The sequence below is a fragment of the Lissotriton helveticus genome, chromosome 1_1 (genome assembly GCF_964261635.1).
Source record: "Lissotriton helveticus chromosome 1_1, aLisHel1.1, whole genome shotgun sequence".
In the NCBI taxonomy this organism is placed as follows: Eukaryota; Metazoa; Chordata; class Amphibia; order Caudata; family Salamandridae; genus Lissotriton; species Lissotriton helveticus.
In genome coordinates, this window is record NC_136057.1 from 1,770,231,228 (window position 1) to 1,770,254,028 (window position 22,801).

The 22,801-nt window shown below is 43.8% G+C and overlaps 1 protein-coding gene across 2 annotated transcripts in view; it reads right to left on the reverse strand.

Annotated features, from left to right (window-relative positions):
- Positions 1-1,276: 1,276 nt before the first annotated feature.
- Positions 1,277-22,801, reverse strand: part of LOC144752161 (intercellular adhesion molecule 2-like) — a 164,161-nt gene continuing 142,636 nt past the window's right edge. The window contains exons 3-5 of one of the 2 annotated variants that reach the window (XM_078640090.1): positions 14,018-14,335; positions 10,241-10,501; positions 1,277-2,916 (exon numbers count right to left, since the gene is read on the reverse strand). In XM_078640090.1, coding sequence (XP_078496216.1) covers positions 2,822-2,916; positions 10,241-10,501; positions 14,018-14,335 — 674 coding nt within the window. In that variant the 3' untranslated portion in view covers positions 1,277-2,821. The remainder of the gene's footprint in view (positions 2,917-10,240; positions 10,502-14,017; positions 14,336-22,801) is intronic. The other variant, XM_078640098.1, reaches the window with a different exon arrangement.

The following is a 22,801-nucleotide window of genomic DNA, read 5'->3' on the forward strand; positions in this document are numbered from 1 at the left end:
AGAGGCAGAGCTTCGTGGCAGCAATCCTAGGACAGATGAAGGCCCCCACAGCAACCACAACAACAGCAGTCCGGGGCAATGGCTGTGTCCGGCGAAAGATCAAGTAACAGAATATGGACAGGCTCAGTGGTGCGTCAAAAAGTTTTCCCGTGCCGCGGGAGCCAGCGTACAATTTTAAATCCCCGGGGGCGGGAAAGCTGCTCCTCGCCTCTCGCGAGACCGCGCTGCCCCCTGGGAGATGGAGTCCGGGGCATTGCGCGGTCCACAGGCTGGATAGAGGCAGAGCTTCGTGGCAGCGATCCCAGGACAGATGAAGACCCCCACAGCAACCACAACACCAGCAGTCCGGGGCAATGGCTGTGTCCGGCGAAGAATCAAGTAACAGAATATGGACGGGCTCAGTGGTGCGTCAAAAGGTTTTCCCGCGCCGCGGGAGCCCGCGTGCAATTTTAAATCCCCGGGGGCAGGAAAGCTGCTCCTCGCCTCTCGCGAGACCGCGCTGCCCCCTGGGAGATGGAGTCCGGGGCAGTGCGCGGTCCGCAGGCTGGATAGAGGCAGAGCTTCGTGGCAGCGATCCCAGGACAGATGAAGACCCCCACAGCAACCACAACACCAGCAGTCCGGGGCAATGGCTGTGTCCGGCGAAGAATCAAGTAACAGAATATGGACGGGCTCAGTGGTGCGTCAAAAGGTTTTCCCGCGCCGCGGGAGCCAGCGTACAATTTTAAATCCCCGGGGGCGGGAAAGCTGCTCCTCGCCTCTCGCGAGACCGCGCTGCCCCCTGGGAGATGGAGTCCGGGGCATTGCGCGGTCCACAGGCTGGATAGAGGCAGAGCTTCGTGGCAGCGATCCCAGGACAGATGAAGACCCCCACAGCAACCACAACACCAGCAGTCCGGGGCAATGGCTGTGTCCGGCGAAGAATCAAGTAACAGAATATGGACGGGCTCAGTGGTGCGTCAAAAGGTTTTCCCGCGCCGCGGGAGCCCGCGTGCAATTTTAAATCCCCGGGGGCAGGAAAGCTGCTCCTCGCCTCTCGCGAGACCGCGCTGCCCCCTGGGAGATTGAGTCCGGGGCAATGCGCGGTCCGCAGGCTGGATAGAGGCAGAGCTTCGTGGCAGCGATCCTAGGACAGATGAAGGCCCCCACAACAACAGCAGTACTGGGCAATGGCTGTGTACGGCGAAAGATCAGGTAACAGAATATGGACGGGCTCAGTGGTGCGTCAAAAGGTTTTCACTAGACAGACGTTCAAACAGTGATTAGAACAAGAGTACATTAAAAGGATATAATTGAAGTAAAACAGTACAATTTGACATATCACCAAGATAGGAGTTAAACAACACAAACTAAGGGGCACATTTCAAATTTGAGCCTTGGAAGTGGTATTTTAGGGCACGGTCTGATGCATGTTTTTGGGGCAGACCGGTGTCATGCAAGGATGGAGTGCTGGAGTGGTGTTATTTCAGCAGTTTTAGACCTTTAATGGAATGTGCTGTTTTTGGCAGGAAATGCATTAGTTGAAGTCTAGAAATAAAGTTACGTAATACTACAATAAAAGAACAAAATAAGCACATCAAAAGCGTTCTTGAGAACAACACAGCCTCAATACAACAATGCAACATAAATAAAAAAACATACAAAAAAGAAAACAGCACAACAATAAAATAACACAATATAACAACTAAACAGTTTTGCTCTATTGTTTTCATGTGTTGTTGTTTCGTTGTATTGTACTCATATTTAGGTGTTTTTTCATGGTGTTCTGCTAATTAGTTATGGAGATGTGTTGATGTTTTATTGTGATGTTGATGCGGTTTGCGGTATTGGTTTCTGCAGTTGAGTTATGTTGATTTATTGATGCACTGTTGTGTTGTTCTGGTACATTTATACTTTGCTTTGTACGGCTGCTGTGTTGCATAATGTTTTGTTGCGCTGATGTATTGTGTTGGTATATTTTGTTTTGTATTTGATTCTTGTTACTGTGTTGATGTGTGGTTACACTATGTTATTGCATTGAATTAGTATATTAGTTTGTTGTGCTCTGTTATTGTTTTATTTTTGCGATGGTGTATGTTATATTGTGTTTGGGAGGTGTGTTGTAATAATATTGTGTTGTAATGTTGTGCTGTTCATACTCTCTTTTGATGGCTGTTGGTATGGCTAGTTGTGATGTGGTTGTTGTGTTATGATATGCTGTCATTTAATTGTGCTGTTCCGCTGATGTGTTACTGTGTTACATTGTATGTTCTTCTGTTGTGTGTTGTTTTGCTAGTGTGCCTCAAGTGCAGTTCATCCATTTAAACATGTACAGATGCTTTTGTCACACAATACTGCACACAATTTATCCCCTGGCTCACATTCTGGCAGAGTTCTTCCTTCAGCCAGTGGCTTTCAATCAAATCTAAGAGAATAACACGGTTAGCTAAATTTTAATGTGTACCCAGACCACAAAGGCCAAACTCAAGCTACCATATGTTCATGCTGTCCCTAAATCCGCAGACTGTAATGCCACAGGCACTCTATATTGTACAATACATGCACCCCTCAGCCATGGTGCCCGAGTAGAAATCCCTGAAACATAACACTATGAAAAGGCTATCTACTTAAAACGGATCATAATAAGACAATTGTCTTTTCGTATCTCCATTTCTCATCCACAATCCATTTATTATGCTGGTTGGTGTACACGTCTTTCCAATCAAAGCTTTGAGTGCTTATTGAGGCAATCTGTGGGGCAAAGATGACACTTATAAAATCGTTTATTAAAATGTCCAATATACCAAAGTAGTAAAATGTATATTTAATTGTCCATGAAAGTTTATCGATATTTCCAAAATAACCAGGCCCCGCCAACAACTGTCAAACAGCTAACGATGATGATGATGACTGTTGCCCAAACAGGAAAGCCGGGTGCTGAAATTTCAACAAAAGACATAAAAGATTAGCATAAGTAGTGGAACGTTGCCCACAGAAGCAGCCAACATGTAAACGTTTCTCCCGCAATAGTACGGTACAGTATTGCCTCATCATACAGAAAAAAACAAGAACGGAACCATCAAGGTGGTGTATTGCATTTTTGTAGTTTATTCAGTATGAGTTAAGTTAATACTTTTTTAATCTTGAAAATCTTCCAACATCTTTTACTTGTGCATTAATTGTAACTTAAAGGTATGGCTGCGTCTTGCCTCACATCTGTTAATAAATTATTAAGTGTGACACTGGCTACCTTCAACAGGCGGTAAAAAGTGGGGGGCATATTATCAAGTAAGGGCGTTACATTATCGCCGCTTTTATCGGCAGGAAACTGCCGATAAAGCAGTGATAATGGGCTTGATAATATGGTCTATGAATTCCAATCGAAGCCCATGTTAAATGTGAAGACATCTAACATGGGCTTCGATTGGAATTCATAGAGCATATTATCAAGCCCATTATCGCCGCTTACCGATAGAAGCGGAGATAATGTAACACCCTTACTTGATAATATGCCCCTGGGTCTTTAAAAGCCTGGAAGCTCTGACATATGCTCGTACAGTATGTGAAAAATTGATACTCGTGGTACTTCTCAAAGCTTTAAATAAACAATAACGTAGAAGCCATTTTACTTCTCACATCGGTGCGAAAGCAGTTAGGGGCATATTATCAAGAACGGCGTTAAAATTATCGCCGGTTGGGCGGCAGAAAACTTCAGCTAAAGCGGCGATGATAGGCTTGATAATATGCCAATAGAAGTTCATGTTCTAGTGTGAGCATGGGCTTCTATTGGAATACTCCAAGGTATATTATCAAGCCCATTATTGCTGCTTTAGCTGCAGTTTTCTGCCGCTAAACCAGCGATAATTTTAACGCCGTTCTTGATAATATGCCCCTATGGACGATGTCTTTGCACTCACGACTGTGGATTCATTTTTTGTGTCCATCTTCGTGCTTCTTGCAGATAAATATGTTTGGGAATTATTCTTTCCTGTCCATAGGTGATTATCTGAAAACCTTGTTGTATCTCACAGCTAGGTTTAAATCACACTAAAAATGCTTCTGCTCATATAAGCCCTCAAAAAAGAATGGTGATAGTTTTTTGCTCGGAGAAACATGGCGGCAGCAGGTTAGGCTGCCGCGGTACTCTGTCCGAGCTCCTGTGAGCGGCTTGCATGGAATGGAATAAGAGCTGGCTATTTTACCTTCTTTTTGAAGGGGGTTCCCGAAAGCGTCAAAGAACTGCTCGGTGCAATTTTCCAGTGTAATTCTTCAGGGAAAAGCATTGTCTGTCTGACACTTGTTTCACTCTCTTGTCTGCCGTCGGACGTCTGTCTACTCTTTCCATGTGTTTCCATCCTGGGGAAGTGCTGTGTTCTCGCTTGGCGGTTTCCAGCCGCCCGACGTTACCATCAGCCCCGTCGGGCCTGTGGTTGTGGTCTTTGGCCGCCCTGGAGCTCGGGTAAGGCAGGAGGCTTCGGAGTCTTAGGAGGGACTCTTGTGCTGGCTCCCCTGTGCATCGGGACAATCCAAGTATTCCTGTAGCAACGGAGGCAGCGGAGGCGGCTGTGTTAACGGCAGAGGTGAAGGGGAAGGTGAAGGGGGGTCAGACAGTGGCGCATTTTGGTGTGGCTGGTGCTGCTCAGGGGGCTGGTGCTGCTCAGGGGGCGTGTGGGGGAATTGATAGTGATAGTGCGGTCCCTGAGTCTCTGATAATTATACCCACACCTATATTAGCACTTACAGCCACAGCTAGCCAGGGATCGCGGCGCAAAGGCAGAAAAACGTACAAAAAGAAAGAGGGAAGAAGTGTATTGAAGCTAGTTACCTCACATATAGCTACGGCCGGGCTTACTGCTCCTGTCTCCTCGGACCGTGAGCCTGGGGTAGCCCCTCAAAATAGCACCGTCCTCCCAGAAAACTGTTTAGGCGGTTAAGAACCTTAAATCAGTGCTTAATCCCGGCTCTAGGATTACGCCTTCGTGGCGCTCATATTTCAAGGTTGTGCCTCAGATATTAGACCTCACTGAAGATCGCATCCTTCCTACATCGGGCCTTATAAATCTTTCTAATACATCTGTACAGTTAGATTCTCCCGTCCAGTTGTCACCTGGCTTCTCTTCAGTTCATTCCATGGATGTGGAGTCAGAAAATTCCTTTGCGGCAGTAGGTGCAGGGTGCTTTCTACCTCCATTGCGGATAACACTTACATAATGCCGGCCTTACAGGCCTTACAGGTAGACCTATTGCATCAAACACCTATCTTACCACCTTCCGTATCTGGTGAACCCAGCGGTATTGATGGGAGTTCTATTCCTGCAGCTATTGGGAGTGGTACTGAATTGGAGCCAAAAGGTCAGCAGGAATGGACTCAAGGGGCGCAGGAGGTACCTGGGGGCTCTCAGCTAGGGGACATTAATATCTCCCCTATCACTACCATAGAGGGCAGTAATATCACAGGCATTACAGTAGCATCCCTGCAATTAATGTTTGCTACTCTATCTTCAGATATAAAAAAGGGCGTCGATAAATCTGAGTCCAACCAGAGAGAGATTAGGAACTATTGTGAATCCTTAGATAATAAGATTGATGGGTTAACTTCGAGAACAGAAGCTCTGGAAGAGACAGTGTCTGGGTTATCAGGCAAAAGAAGACATAACAAGGCTTAAAAAGGTGGACCTTGCACTGGCCGAGATGACGGATACGCTGGAGAATAACGCAAGACGCAGCAATATCCGCATCCTCAATGTGCCGGAGGATAGTGAGGGCACAGATATCAAGCATTTTGTCATCTCCCTCTTAAAACAGGCGCTTTGCCTTGATCAATCTACTGAGGACTTGGCCACGGACATCCAACGGATCCATAGAGACCCTTTTAGGCGTAACCCACAAAGGACCAAACTGAGAAAGATCCTTGTGAATTTTCATACGTACTCTCTTAAGGAACATATTCTCAATTTAGCCCTAACGCAAAAGTCTTTGACAGGGAAAGGGTTAAATTTCCAGATAAGGTCCGACTTATCAAGGGTCACTTTGGAGAAGCAGTGGGAATTGGGCAGGAGGATTGATGCTTTTAGGAAGTAATAAAAACAAGAGTAGTCTCTCAGATGGTTGACCCAGATGGCAGATGGGTCATCTCTGCAGTAGTTATAGCAGGGGCCCAATTTAAGTTTGTTGGGTATTATGGGCCTAATCAAGACGATCCCTCGGTCCTTGAATCTCTATTCTCTCAACTCTTGTCTTTTCCGGAGCCGATTATTTTAGCGGGGGACTTCAATATAGTACTTGACCCTTCATTAGATAAGACCCCCAGCAGTAGACCGCAGGCTCTTTCAAATTCTAGAGCCTTCCTACTGAACTGCATGAAGCAATATGGTCATGTAGACATTTGGAGGGCAAGGTCAGGACAACAACAAGGAGTCTTTTTCCGCAACTATAAGTATCACCATCAATCGAGAATAGATTTTTTCTTAATTAGTCACAAGTTGGTGGACTCCGTTAAGAGTGTTTGTTATTCCCCTTTACATCTTTTAGACCACTCATCAGTATCTTTGGACCTTACTGGACTCACCAAAACCTCTTCTAGATCTTGGTCTTTTGACCGCTCCTTACTTTCGTCACCCGAAGACGTTTCTTATATTAAAATTGAAGCCCAAAATTATATGCAAGCTAACATTGGGTCAGCCTCTTCCAGTGTAGTATGGGATGCCTTTAAGTCTTGTCTGCGAGGTTTTATCACAAATAAGGTTGCATTCCGGAGGAAGCAGTATAATCAGGAAGTCGCTTCCATTGAAGCTGATCTATCTAAAGCGCAAGCTGAAATTGATGTTAATAGTACCGCCTCTAAATCCATACAATCGTTGTTACATAATAAACTACTTTCTTTAAAAGGACAATTGGATTCTATCCTAAACCAGCGAATTTTACAGAAATGGGAAGCAAGTAAATTAGCTCACTTCCAGTATGGGGAAGGGGCTGGTAAATTATTGGCCTGGAAGTCTAAAACCGATTAGGCCCGGAACAACATTGAGTCTGTCACGACATGTGCTGGTACTTTCTCTTCTGACGCAGATATCAGAAGAGTATTTAGAGAGTTTTTACAATCTATATAGCATGAGGATAAAAAGATCACTCCAGAAAGTATTGAGAGTTGGCTGAGTGGAATTTCCTTACCGGTACTCTCCCCAGCACAACACATTTTTCTCGATAGTGTTATCACCGGGGAAGAGGTTATGACGGCAATCCAGAGCATTAAGGGGGGTAAGGCGGCAGGCCCAGACGGCTTACCAGCTGAAATCTACAAAGCCCTGGGAAAAGAAATAACTCCTTTTTTTACTATCCTATTCAACCAAATATTACAGGATGGTGTGTTACTGCCGACAACTTGGGATAACGCATCAATTACGCTTATTTTAAAGCCCGAGAAGTCGGCCTCCAACTGTGGGTCATACCGGCCAATCTCAATATTGAACGCAGACTATACAATGTTTGCATCTATCTTAGCGAAGAGGTTAGGTTTGGTTGCGCCTGATATTCTACACCCAAACCAGAAGGGGTTCGTTAAGGGTCGTCAACTCTATGAACTCACATACGACCTGATAGGGGCCATCGATATGGCAACCCCGGACTCCACACCATTAGCTGTCCTCACGTTGGATGCCACCAAGGCCTTCGACAGGGTCAACTGGTTGTACCTGTCGGGGGCTTTGGCAAAATTCAATGTTGGCGATGGCTTTCATAGAGCAGTTAGTCTTTTATATCAGAGCCCCACAGTTTCTGTACTGGTGAAAGTAGATTTATCAGACCCTTTTAAGATCACAAGGGGGACGCGGCAGGGCTGCCCTCTTTCCACTCTTTCATTCGATCTCTATTTAGAACCTTTTGCTCAAAGATTAAGAGAGGATATTAACATCAAGCCTTTTATTTATAGAGATTGGGAAACGAGGGTGGCCCTATATGCGGACGATATTTTGATCTTTTCATCGGAGATCCGCACCGCGTTTCCTGCAGCCATCAAGCTGGCTTTGGAGTTCGGGGAAATTTCAGGATACAAGGTAAATGCCTCGAAGACTGAAATGATGGTGTGGAATGATGATGCAAGCAAAATAAACCTGCAACCCAGAACAAATCTTCGATATCTAGGGCTTAGCATTGTTAATGACATCAATCAGATTGTAACCACCAATTTTGCTGCTGTTGCAAAAGACTGCCAAAAACCAATGTGATCTTGGCTATATCTCCCATTATCTATGTTAGGTAGAGTCAACTTGGTAAAAATGACTATTTTACCAAAGATTTCTTTTTTATTTAACACAATTCCTCTTCATTTTGATGCATCTTTATTGGCCAAATTACAGGGAGATATCACTTCTTTTATTTGGAATAAATGAATTCCAAGGATCGCGTGGAAGGAACTTAGGCGTCGTAGGGAGAAAGGCAGACTGGCAGGTCCAGATCTGCAAATTTACGCATGGGCGTTTCAATTATCCCATGCGGGAATGTTACTAAAGATGCCAACAGATGAGGGCATTGGGAGTATGTTCTCAGCTTTATTGAAAGGGTAAGAAGTCGGGCAGTCTGGCTTTTTGTTCAAATTTGGAGACCCTAAGTTTTTAAAAAAAGTCAAACTGAAGGTGCTGCAGGGTATGGCAAGAACTTGGGCCAGGCTGAGGTCATCAATAAAGCTGGGGTACTTCTCTAGCAGGTCTCCGATTTGGGGTCTTCCCGAGAGTCCAGGTTGGCTAGGAGACAGTCTGGCAGTCCCGTTAAGGGAGGCAGGAATAGAAGTTTGGGGAGACCTGTTTGTGGAGGGGTGCCTGCTCCCTTAGGATTGCTTAATTAGCAAAGTTGGACCTAATCTTTCTAGATTTAAGAACATGCAGATAGCTAGTTGGGCTCAAGCATTTACCTCCCAGCCTCCTCGGGGGAGCAGTTTACTATTAGGGGGAGCTGCCAACTTGAATCCCTTCTGTTAGATAAATCCCAGCCAAGAAGGAGATCTCCCTGTGGTATAACTTAATCCAGGAAGAAATAGACGGTGATTTCCATCTACCCGAGTCACTGTGGGGTTCTCTAATGCTTGGCCAAAATGTGAAAGATCTGTGGTCGATGTCCTGCAAAGTTTTGTGGGACATTGTTAAGCCGGCTTGGCTTCGTAGGAATCACCTTTTTACCATACATAGGGCCCACTATTCCCCACAGAGACTGTCAAAATTCTCCTCGGGAGGTCCAGTGGCATGTGCTCGGTGTGGCTTAGAGGCGGCCCCCATTGTGCATATGTTTTTTGACTGCCCCCACTTGGCTCCATTCTGGGACTCAATAAGCAATAAACTCACGGCCTCACTGGGTTTTCTTGTAACAATTGACCTCCGACTTGTAATCTTTGGAGTTCTGGACCATGCTCGGAGCCCAGCCAAGAACCTTCTGTTCTATTCCATCTTACTGGCACGAAGGGAAATCTGCAGAAGATGGAAGGACTCTACCCCTCCTTCTCTTAACGATAGGTGTGCATCAGTCCTGCAAGTCTCGAAATTGGATCTTGCTAGGGCTGGAAATCAAGATAAGAGAGCTTTTTGGCATCTACTCGACTGGGCCCATTGATGGAGCCGGGGTTCCCCCCAAACCCCCCCCCCCTTGGTCCGATGATTACGCAACTATGGCTTAATCTCCCTGCTATGCCTTTTCTTCTGTTGGAATCCTGGCAAGCAATGATTGTAATTGGTACTGTGGTTTTATTTGCTGTCTAGACTGCTAGGCATCTGACTTCTGTAGAATATGTCATTGCTGTTCGGTACCATTCGTAATTTATATCCCTGCCAGTCTTGAAACTGAGGCAGCATGACATGACTTCTTCTACTTTTTCTTTTTGTTGTCAGCATTTGAAACCATGGCGGCTAATGAGGACCAAAAAAAAAGTTGATTTGAACTTAAGTTCTTTGGTCTTTGGAAGAGCCCAAAAGACTTGCTGAGTCCCAGAGAAAGAAAGCCTAGCCCATTCTGGGACAGTGCATACATTGCTCTTGATTCTGAATGAAAAAAGGCATGTGTTTTATTGCTTACTATACTGTGACGCAGAGAAAAAAAAGTCCCTTTTCAAGGACAAGTGATGATACCAAATATGATCGTGACATAGTGTAAAAACAAGACCGTAATATGTTATTACATTTGCTTTAGTATCTATTTATCTGGCATAAATCCTGACAGTCCATCACAGAGCGTATGCGACCATTTGCATTTTACAAAATCAGAATCGTGACATCCATACCTTTAAGAAGAATATCAACTTGTGCCATGGTGGTACCAAAGCGGTTCTGTGCCCTGCACTCATAGGTCCCGCTGTGCATGCCTTGTGCAGCGATGATGGTGACTGTTGACCCATTGCGCGAGGTCAGCGTGCTTTCATTAGAGGGCAAGTGCCACGTGAACATTGGAGAGGGGTTTCCCTCAGCATAGCACTTCACCGTAAAGTTATCCCCTTTTTGGAAATCTGTCCGTTCTGTGGAAATATTAATATTTATCGGTGGTCCTTGGATGGAAGAGGAAGAAAGGAGGAAAGTTTTAGCGAAGGATGCAATGTGATAAAATACACTTTCACTGGGCCAAACAAACCGCCCCTGTAGAACAGTAGTAATAATATGCATGTATTGGTTTTGACCCGCTAAGCAAAGAACACCGAAGTCCCCACTGCACATGGAATTCCACCCCGTTTGGAAATTGCTATCCATAAGCAGCACACTCACTGCCCCTGATTCAAGACTAGTAGCAGAATGCTGCTTCTGGGCAACTAAGCTTTGGCCTCTGCTCTCTATATGTACAATAGTCCCAAACACAGTCCAAATCAACTACTTGGGAATGGTGCAAAGTGTTTACAAATATTGTAAAATGTCAAGATCTGTCATATCCCTGGGAAATCTAGGACATACTCTATGATAGCAACCCTATGGGAGATTAAGAAATACTGTGTTAAAACAGCCCCACGTGATCATAGGCAGAACAATCCTACAAGAGACTGAAGATATGCGATGTCAGAAACAAGATACATACTATGGACATATTATTGACATGTTAAGATGAAATGAGACAACAGCCCTATTGGAGATCTAATACGTAATGTTTGTCAACATGTGGGGGCAGATCAATACAATTCAATGTCACAACTGTTCTATGAGAGATCAACAACTGCAGCACTATGGTAAACTGAGGACCCTCTTCGTGGCTATAGGACTATGGGCGATCAAGGACGTAGCATATGACAACTTTTCCAAGGATGACCGAGGAAACGCTGTGTGGCAACAGCTCTAAGGGAGATCATTGACCTATTTTGTGAGCGCAGTCCTCTGGAAAATTGAAGACGGACTGTTTGACAACTGACCTCGTGGAAACTGAGGACCTATGATGTTACTGTAGCTCCATGGCAGATTGAGTATATACAATGTGGTATCAACCGCATGGGAGATTTGGATTACTCAGCCTCTAAATTCACATGCTTGGAGACACGTTTTGTGGCGCTATTGAGCCACTTGATGAACGGAGTATTTTCCATGTCATGTCAGCTTTATGAGTAGTCTTGTGCCAAATCTTTTTTTTACTTTTTGTGTAGCTTGAGCTTTTTGCCACTACAGCTGAATGTACTGTAATACTAGAAGAGATGAGCTTGTATGGCGGACTCAAAGTTATCTACGTCTGCATAGGCAATGGCAACACCTAATTTTCTTAATCAAGGAGAGTGAGAGGTTATGAACGAGAGGGTCCATCACGCCTTCTCTCATACATAAACATCAACAAAAAGTGTAACATTCCGCCAAAATGAGGAGACATTTTCTAGCTAAGTCTAAGAAAACTACTGTTATCAAAGCTCGATGACCCCCACTCGATTAGGTTGCATGCTTCAGCCTTGGATATGCTTGTTGGGCAAACAAGGGAGTCACCATAATTATTATGTAGAGTAAAGTTGCCTATGAAGTGTCTTGATCCACATTTAAAGTGAAAGAAGCCTTTTGTTTCAGACCATTTCATTCCCTCTTCCCAAGTCGTTTAGATTGTTCTATTTGCTAGTCCAGACGGATCTCCATGGATGTCTTGTCCGAGTTTGTCTCTTCTGTTTCCAAGTTCAAGATTGTAAATGCTTCCTCCCTAGATTTAATCAATATGGTATTCCTATTCAAACTGAATATCAAGACAATAGGCAACCCGCATTTATACATGATCTATTTCCTTTAATGGCATTCAGTGGCCAATCTGAGAGACCCACGCTTTGTCAATGTCACGGGTGAAATATCTTGGTAAAGTGACATGAGAAGATCTTTTTCTGATGATAGGATCTGTTTTTCAAGCCACTGCTAATATTTTCTTTCATTTTGAAATAAGGCACACTAGTCAATGTATCTGGGTTGAGTTGGTTCTTGATCTCGAAGGTGTTTATTAATTAGTGAGTGCAATCCATCTCGATGTGGGGGTCTTCAGCTCGTTCCTGCAGTGAATTAGAGGCCCATGACATAGATTTTCAGCTTGCTATCAGTCAACGACTCGGGAATTGCTCTCTTGAGTAGACTGTTGCATTGGGCTCCATATTCCACATCACTGAATTTTATATAGGAGCGCCTAGCGCTGGTTCTCTAGTTCGGAGATTCTTGTTTGTCACAATTATAACTCCCTTTTCTCATCACTTCCTCAAGCTGTTTGACTCTGCAATCAATTTTTCTTTTTGGAGGGAGTGATCCAGCTCTGATACTGCTTCGGCAGGTAGATATCTGCCTTGGGGCTGGGGCTTCCATATAGTCCTCAGCAGTCTGGGATATTGCCTGGTCCACTGGACTCCCTGCCAGACTTCCTGTAGGCGTTTTGTGAAGTGGAAGCGGGGCCCCCAGCCTGTCTTTGATGTTCGCAGTTTTCTGCACTATTGGCTGTGTTGACATCATTAATTCTTGTGGAAAGTGGGTTCTCCCTAGGTCACCTCGGCTTCAAGGCACAACATGGTGGTAATGTCGCTGCCAATCAGTATGGAAGAGAGTGGTATCTCTGCAGTTACTAGCACTAGGACTACACTCAAGCTATAGGTAGGGCTCTAAAGGCATTGTCCTCACCCAAGAGATCTGTATGCTTCCATCATGGGTGTATGTCAAAGAGACACACTCATAAGTCTATATCGAGGCCAATTCCTGCTGGAGCACATATTCTCTTTCAATCTAGTCTCTATGGCTCTTTAATATTCCAGGTCCAATTATCTTAACCTCCTCAGAGAGTCGCCAGCCACTGCCTTAAAGGATCGCTTCAAATGCCCTCTTTCTAACTTGAGTGCCACACAGAGGTTCTTAGGGAGGGGACCTCATCTGGGATCCCTGCCACAACCATAGTGATCAGCAAGCCCTCACCAATTGTTCTAGACGGGTTGAGGCAGTGTTCACTATCACATTGTCTATTGCACATGGCTTGACTGCAGGTTTTCTTATGCCAAGGCCACCAAGGGTGCCACTTAGCACTTCTTCAATGCTCCATTCTGAATTGCTCCCCCCGCCCAAGCTGTGGCCCATGCTCAGTTCTTCCACATTAGCCAAAGACTGGCTCTGACCCCACTAATCTAAATATCCAGCATTGTTACTGGCACAAAAGGCCCCATAATTCCCCCCAAGCTCTCTCATCTCTGCACTTGCGCCGGCACTTTGCACAGCCAAATGAGCCAGGAGGATTGGGCATCCTCTGAGCCATCTAAATGTAAAATTTCTGAGCCAGGTGCCATCTAGACTCTGTATCACAGAGTTCATTCCCCCTCACATTTTTACGCCAGCCCATGTTTCTTCTTGATTGCCCCTGGGCACATTGAGGAGCCTATTGCTTCCACTGCCAGATCTCTGCTAGAAGAAATTCATGACTGTCATTTATCTCCTGATGAGAGGAGGTCCTAGGCCCAAGAGTTCAGCGAGGAAACTTCATCATCACTCCAGCATTGCTGAATTTCTAAGATTACAGTCACAATGTCACTTTGGCACCCAAGTATGGAGCAAGGCTGAAAGGACAGATGGCACAGTCAAGAGTATGAACTTACCAACAATACTGACAGATTTCCGGAGGGATGATGCATTGAAAACTCTTCCGTTGGGTCTGAGATCCAACACTGCTATACAACTGTACTCAGCCCCTTGGTCCATTCTCTGGGCAGTGACATCATAAGTGATGGTGACATCTGTGCTTGTATTCGTGAGATCTTGAGAAAATGTCTCTCTACGGAGTGTCTCAGACCCCTTGAAGATTGAGACAGACAGGTTTCTTTTCGGAGCTATGTTGAATACTTGGCAGATCACGCTGTAGGACTGACCAACCACCATCTCTGCAGGGAGGTCAACGCTCACATGGCTTGGGGCTTCTAAAAAAGAAGGAATGTACGTATCAGATTCAACATCAGCACAGAACAATCTCAGATAACTCAATGGAAACTAAGCAAACCTCAACAGGAGACTGTGACACATATCGTCACCTTATCTTTCATTTAGTTTAAAAATGTCACTTTTCTTATTGTTACCCATAAATGTATTCATCCAGTCCAGTACAGTTTTAAAACAAAGCTCACATTTTATCATCTTAATGCCACAGTATGCGCCTTGCAACATTCCCAAATGAAGCCATTCTTATTCTCCATCGCTACTAGACAGCATGTTTTCTTCAAAAACATTTTATAACAAACCCTGTGCGTTCTGTTTACATTTAGAATGCAGCAAACCAACACCTTGAAATACCATCTGTTCGGAGCCATCTTGCGAACTTTTCCAGTGCATTGTGGTCGACTGTGATTGTGTTGCCTATTGGCCTATTGCTACACATGGTGAAGAAAAGAGATGAGGTAAGGGATATTCCTTATGCACCCGCATCAAACGTTTTTGATGTTGCACAGCTGAATATGGACTTACAAATGCTTGGGTTTGAATCTGAGCATTATTCATTTCTAAGGACATAAGGGGTCGATTACGATGGCGGGCGGACAAAGTCCTCCCACCATCGCATCTCGGCAAAAGGCACCACCCGCCATAGGTGCGGCGTTCCAGATATACAAAATAGGATGCGCCCGCCAGTGTGGCGGGCGCATCCTGTATTTTTACATTGCGGTAGGCGGTGCTGCAAGCAGCACCTGCCACGATGTAAAAATACATGTTGTGCATTTGAATATACAACGTGACAGGCACAGTGCGCTGCCTGCCACCTTGTACGTGCAAATGCAGGGGGGTACCATGTGCAGCCCCCCACCCCGCCGGGGGCCCTCAACAGGCCCCCAAAGGCATTCTCCAACTGTCTTTTTGCGGCGGGATCTCCGCTGAAAAAGACAGGCATCGTAATGCCCATGGAGGTGCCTGCACGGCACCGCAAAAATACCCCCATTGTACCGGGTACCGCAAGTCGGATGGAAAAGTACCGCCTTGCGGGACCAGGCGGACAGTGTTACCGTCCGCCGCGGTACTATTCACTTTCTCACCGCCATCCTAATTAGGATGGCGGTGGGAATTTCAGGTTTGATGGCGGGCAGATCGCCACTGTCGGGCCGGCGGTCCTCTCCGCCGGCCACCATCGTAATCGGCCCCATAGTTCCAACAGACACGGGCAGGCCAGGGATTAATCTTCAAACTCGAGGCACATTCAGAAACCTGTTTATTTTTCAATTAAACTTTATTGTATGTTGTGCCAGAGAAGAACAATTACTACAGACTCATCAGCGTCAACATATTGATACATTCAGGAACCGGTTATGTTGGGTTTCAGGCTTGTGGGTACGCACATACATACTTTGAATTAGGTAGTTGGTCCATAAAAAGATCTAAAAGTACACGTACAGTTAGGAGTTTATTTATGTGTGTATTTGTTTCTGTAATATCTAGGCAACACTTTATTGGGCATTGTAGATCAGCTACTACTGTGTGGTCACAGAAATACATTCATAGCAACCATACATTACAGGCAGGGGCATTTGGTTGAAAGATAGTTCAGGTAATGGATTTCAGTGATATAGCCTCTTGAGTGGGACTAAGATTCTAACCAAAATACTTTATATTTAGACAAATAGAGTGTATTACAATTAGAATAGACACTACCATTGCAAATGTAACCATTGGACAAGTGAAAAATACAGACAAGTGACTATGAGAAATAGATAAAGTTTCTAGACTGTAAAATAGGCTTGCGATGTAAAAGGGATTGTGATCCTCGGGTCTGCTTTTTATGGTTTTGTGGTACGTCAAGTAGATTTTGAAATGAACAATTAAATTATTTTCCTGCTGTTACATTGTGGTTTTTCATACCTACACCACCAACAGTAGGAACCTTAGGTCTGGATTCTTTTACATTGAAACTCCAAACGAATGATTAGGGAAGTAAACCGGTGTATCATTAAGACAGTGGAAGATGGAAAACATCATTGTTTTCAATACAGGTGCTAAATACTAAAACGAATAATTTACATTGAGAAATTTGAAGAAAAACAAGATGCAATATTTCGAGCCCAAAATTAGATGCAGGTAGAGTAAAAGTATATGAATCTGCCACACACATGCTACAAACACACAATATGATCCTATGTAAAAATGATGGCAAACATGGGTAAACTTCTATTATATGAAAAAGTGGTATAAAAGTATGAAAGCAGGTAAGTCTTGCTCAGGTATCCTCAAGGTTGAACCATAAGGGCAAGGAGTTGATGGAGGCCTGTTTTCCAGGACAACAATTGCCTAAGTAAATTCCTCCCATTTAGATTCAGTGTACGTACATTTGTAGCATGTGGCTATCCTGAAAATCTGAAACAGATGACGACCCAATGCTGTACAGCCTTTGTGGTATATTCTTGGAAGCTTGTATTTAATAGCAAACTTTGCATTCGACTGTACCCAACGATCAATACCTTTCAGATTGAGTATATTTTATAATCCTAATCTCTTTGATCTGTCTTGGAATCTCACCCTTCTTGTTCCTCCACATAAGTGCTAGCAAAATGTGAATCTCCTCGATCAAAAAGTAGGTCACAGTTCCTGCATGAAGAATATGAATGAGGTGGATTGGCATTTGACTATTCTAACATTTCAATGTATAAAAGGGGTGTCTTGTAATTGCAAATATTAAGAGAGCAAAATGGAGTAAGGGGATGACTGAGGAGAAAGGGATATCTCCAGTTATAATTCTTTTGGATCTATCATCGGTGTTCAACACAGTTAACCATGAAAAGGTACTAGAACGTGTGGAAATCAGGATGGGACTAGGGGGAGCCATTCTTGAGTGGTTCAAATCCTTCTTACAGAACCGTCCCAGAGATTCGTAGTCAATCTTAATCTATCCTCCCCTTCCCCGATTACGATTGGTGTCCCCCAAGGTTCAAGTCTCTTCCCAACTCTCTTTAACCTCTATCTCAAACCATTAACTGAAATTCTACGTATCGCAAACATCTCTTTCCACTTGTACGCAGACGACACTCAGATCTACATCAAAATGACAACTCTAGAGGAGGTCAAAACAATGAATGATGCTGTGAAAGGGACTGTTCAATGACTTGCTAGCAACCAGCTCAAACTAATGCGCAAAAAACCCAAATTCTTATTAATTTCCCCTCCGAAAAGCTCCCCTGACCTACTTGAATGGACCAACTGGATCACTGCGCTGAACTGCACCCCAACCATAGTGGACTCAGCCAAATCACTAGGAATCACAATGGTAGTTCAGGCTTTAGTTATCTCTAGGATCGAATATGGATGCTCAACCTTTTCTGGCCTACCCAAGATATCAACAGCTCCCCTAGTAGCCTGTTTTAACACAGCCGCAAGACTCCTAACAGGCTCAAAATAATTTTATCACATTTCACCGCACCTTAAGGTGCTGAATTGGCTGCCGTAAGAAGCCAGAATCCAACTCAAACTGGTCTGTATCCCTCATAAAGCGGTACACTCCATGTCTCCTGCGTATCTTGCTCAGAAAATCGTGGTTTCTGGAGGAGGTAGGCACTCCCGGTGTGCCAGGGATTTTGTGTTGAAACCACCCCTCTTCCAGAAGAAGAAAACTTACAACAGAGCTTTTTCTGAGGCTGCTTCCAGAATCTGGATCTCACTGGAGCCTTACTTCAGAAGAATACCTGCTCTATCAAGATTCAAAAAGGAAGCAAAGACTTTCCTAATGGGCAAATTTGTACCCTAAACTCTCTCAGTGCTTCTACAATTTTAGAAGCCCAGCGATTTGCTAATGTCTTTTACCTGAACTCTGCCTGGGTTGCCAACGCTGCTCTCATATATTTAAACCATGAGATTCCTTTTTCAGTGACGTTGCTTACCACTCTGCATTCTTTTCACCTCACTGTCACTTTAAGGGCAAAGGCTGGTGCCATACAGTCTCCCTCTGCTCCCGCTAACGTCCTCTTGCTAGCTCCCTAACAGTACTCTTTATTGCCACCCCTACTCCTTGTGTTTAGCCTGTTTTTCCCTGCACTGTTTTCTCATGTTCGCATGCTCCAATTTGTATTTAACTTGTTTTTGCTAAATCTTATAAATAACTTGCTACTGCTGTAAAAGTCTCTGATACCCTAATGGATCATGTTCACACCATACAAAACACTAAATAAAATTAAAATTAAAATTAAATATGATGTGACCTCAGTGCCTAGAACCCATCCACTGTGGCAGTAGGTCGAACAGTGTGGCAACATTTCAAAGGTTTTTTAGAACATTTCATTAAAGATACTGAAAGTGTGAGGGTGAAGTCTTAAAGACCATTGAACTGTATGAAACATTTTGCCTCTATTGCCTTGTAAAGCTCTTGGCCGGTCTTATTTGAGGTTAAATCGGCCTCAGCTGGATAGGCCTCTCAAAATCAAAGTACCCGTCTAGGAAATCCACTATAGATTTCTTCACTTGTGTTGCAGGAATTTAGGTTTTTAAATACTTTCACTTTTAGGAGGGACTTCCTGTGTAATGTGTTTCTGAGTTTGTAGCCCCAGGCCAGTGCAGGGGAAGTTGGGAGACATCCCGCAGATCTAAAGTAATATTAGGAGGAGAAAATCTTGGATTGACAGTGGGACCTTCTCACTGCCAGCACCTAATCTACTATTACTCCAACAATAATTCCCCTTCCGTCCTTATAGTGGTTCGTTTGCACACCGAACAGCACCCACCGTCACATTACTGGTTCCCTCAGGAACTCGACAATTCAAACACAAAAGCACGGGTGCACCACACCACAACACACAATTCGAATGGAGCGATTATAAGTCCAACTCCAGTAAATAACAAAAGGAAGGTTCCTCAGTTTGATCTCTTTATTCCATTACGTAGTAGAGAAAACAGTACAGCTGACGCGTTTCGTCCCAGTGTGGGACTTCTTCAGGGCGATATATAAAGAATTCGATGTATCTCCATAAGTAAAGGAGGCTATGAACAGTGCGCTGCGCAAAGGGAAGTGGAATCGTCCATCAAAATATGTCAATGACGATATGAAGGCAATCTAGAATGGAGTGACGGCTAGTCATAGAGGGTATGACACTCAACCTTCAGATATATGGTCAGGGCGTGATAGCATCTATACGCTTCACAAGCACAGGTTCCAATAACAAAAAAGCGTAAATGAAGTCGTCTAGTTTAAAATCACGGCTAGTTCCAAGTAGTATGATAATCGACCCACAGATATGAGGTTCAAAGGTGATATTGACTACGTTTTGTGGGAAGTTCAATTCCAATCTATAAACTGTTTACAAATGGTAGGTGCAATCCATCAATACGTAGCTTCTTAAACAAGGCCCAATAAGGCGAGGGAACCCGGATCGCAATGTTATAGTCATGATCTGCAAACAACGTCCAGACCTTTCACAACAACGGGACTCCTTCAAGCACCGAGTGATGGACGATTCCACTTCCCTTTGCGCAGCGCTCTTCTCATAGCCTCCTTTACTTATGGAGATACATCGAATTCCTTATATATCACCTTGAAGAAGTACCATACTGGGACGAAACGCATCAGCTGTACTGTTTTCTCTACTACTTAATGGAATAAAGAGATCAAACGGAGGAACCTTCCTTTCATTATTTACTGGATTTGGACTTATAATCGCTCCATTCGAAGAAGAAGGAGATTTGAATCTTCCTCTGGACCCTATCTTGGATCGACATTGAACGTTTAGGTACAGATCTCAAAAGCACATAAACAATTACTTAACCCATGCACCTCACATTGTCTGTTGGATGCCTGTAGACTACACAACCCAAAAGGTAGTGATTTCACTTTTTTCTCGCTCACTCTAGCTTCTCCCATATTGTTTATCTCCTTGAGGATGCATCTCTTCTAAAAAACATGTCAGACAGAAAGATTCATCCGATAGTTATCTCTGACCATGCAGCAATTTTGAAGTCCATTCATAGCATTGCTGACATTTGTGGTAGCCGATTGTGGCACCTAAATACTGCCATTTTAGAGAATGAAGATTATATTGCAGAGCTAAATAAGGAGATTAATCTCTTTTTAATGAGAATGACAATTCTGTTAATTTACCTATAATACGATGGGACACATTTAAATATGCAATGATATGACAGATCATGATAAGAGAATGTCCAGGAAACACTGTGAAATCAAGGTTTCTCTTCAGGCACTTGGGGTGTTGTAAACGTATCTAGGACCCTAATTAAATATTCCCGATTCATGCCCTTATGTGGTTATAACAAATAATATCCTTATAAAGGCATAAGAATCATATCCATATTTAGTCATAGCCAATGCAGTCCAAATACGGCAAGGCTACTCCCATAGACTCCTAGAAAGTACAACGCGTTCTTTAAACAAACCAAGCCTCCAGCAGCCCGGGAAATCCCCCTGCTTTTGTTTTGATTTGAACAAGAACTCTTGGAGTCCAGAAAGAACTGTAAGTTCTTAGTGACGTCTTATGTCCAACCTTACGTCAAACTCGGCACCTTCCAGGTATAAATATACCAATGTTGCCTTAAGCAAACAAATGGTGGTTTGGAGCAGAGCGGCTATCCACTTCCCCGAAGCCCAGCTGATGCGAGAGCCGAAGGAAGCCGACCCTCCATTTGACGCACTGAGAGAGACGCTGTCTTTTCTCCTGCCGAGAAATCCAGCTCCAGTGTTTCCAGTCACACTTGCGGGTTTCTGGGAGATTGAGTCCTGAGCAACGAGATACAAGACCTCCTTCATTCTATACCCAAGGTACGGAGCTGATTAGATCCTTAAGAGAATTCTTGATGCAGATTCTTGGCAAAAACTAACTTAACTTAAACTGCAGCTCACTTACTCCTTCCCACCTACTAGGCTTAGGTTAGGTACACCGGGGTAGGCATATCTTAGAAGCACCAGTTGAGTACGTTTAGTCAATGATTTTATGTATGTATATATTTTATCCATTTTAAGTATCATATGGCTCAGAAACCATATAAATGCTTTTACAGTATTATTTCATAATACTCCTTTTACTGTACGCACTTTACTTTATGACAAGTATTGCAATTACGGCAATTCACTTCTCTTGCACGAGAAAGAGGACTGCTCAATAAATAACAACTTTTATTGAAAACGCCCGTCTCTCTATTTCTTTGCACTCTGGTGAAACTAAGCATGCACGATTGACTGAGTGAAATAGTTGTCTATTGTTTTCATACGACTCTGGAGATATACTCCTTGTTCTGGAGGGAGCAAAGTTGTCATGTTTATGCGGTTGTCAGAAGCTAATCCCTTCTTGTCTATTCAGGGAAGTTAACACCTCCTTGTTTACTCGAGAAAGTTTCTAGTGACCTCTGAGCTAGCTGGCATTCATGATTAAGTCTAACATATTCAATAGAGACCCAGTCGACCTCAGTCCTACGTCTGAACTATCGTTTGTGTTATTCCAATGCGCAGAGCCTATTGGGAATATAGGAACTACACTACAGGGGACGATATTAAAAAGAAAGGGGCTTTGTTCAGACACTCTAATAATAAATCCCTCCCACAGGACATAAAACAGTTAAAATATTCCTTCAACTTTATTGTCAGTAAAAAAGCCAACCTTGGTGTTCATGCTCAAAACGCCAACTGTTACTACGCAACAGAGCAGGTAAATTATTGGCCTTCACTCTTAAATTTAAAAACCTCAACACCCAAATCAAACACATCAAATGCAAGGACGGTTCACAAAGATTTAACAACCAAGGTATTCTCAAGGTCTTTAGAGAATTTTACCATCAGTTATATACTCTTCAATCAACATGCAATCAGTCAAAATGACTAAAATTCCGTAACTCCCTTCCTATTTCTACGATTTCCAACGCAGATAACCAACTTAAATAGACGAGATTGTTTAAGCAATAAAGGTCACTCACTCAGGTAAAGAGCCTGGGCCCAATGGCTTTCCAATTGTCTTTTATGAAACTTTTACGTCCTCTATTATCAAATACCTTAAAATATCTCTGATCAATATGCCCTATCGGGCAAGGTCTCTGGCACGGCCACTCAGGCAACTATAGTGGTCGTACCCAAGGAGGGCAAGGATCATTCCTATCCAAAAAACCTTCTGCCTCATCTCACTTTTAAACATGGAAGCCAAAATCCTTGCTTATAGGTTGGAGGGCCACATTCCCAAACGTATCCAAAATTCCCAAACGGGCTTTGTTAAGGGACGTCTCACTAGAGATAATATCCGCCCTTTTTGATGCATTCTAGAAAAAACCTGATTATCTGTGCTGCCACCTGCAGTGATTGTTCTTGACGCGGATTAGGTGTTTGGTAAGTTGTCTTGGCCTTTTCTACATGCAGTATTGGAGTTACACATACTGGGTAATACCTTCATTAACATGGTCCTGGCACTCTAAACAAATCTCAAAGCAAA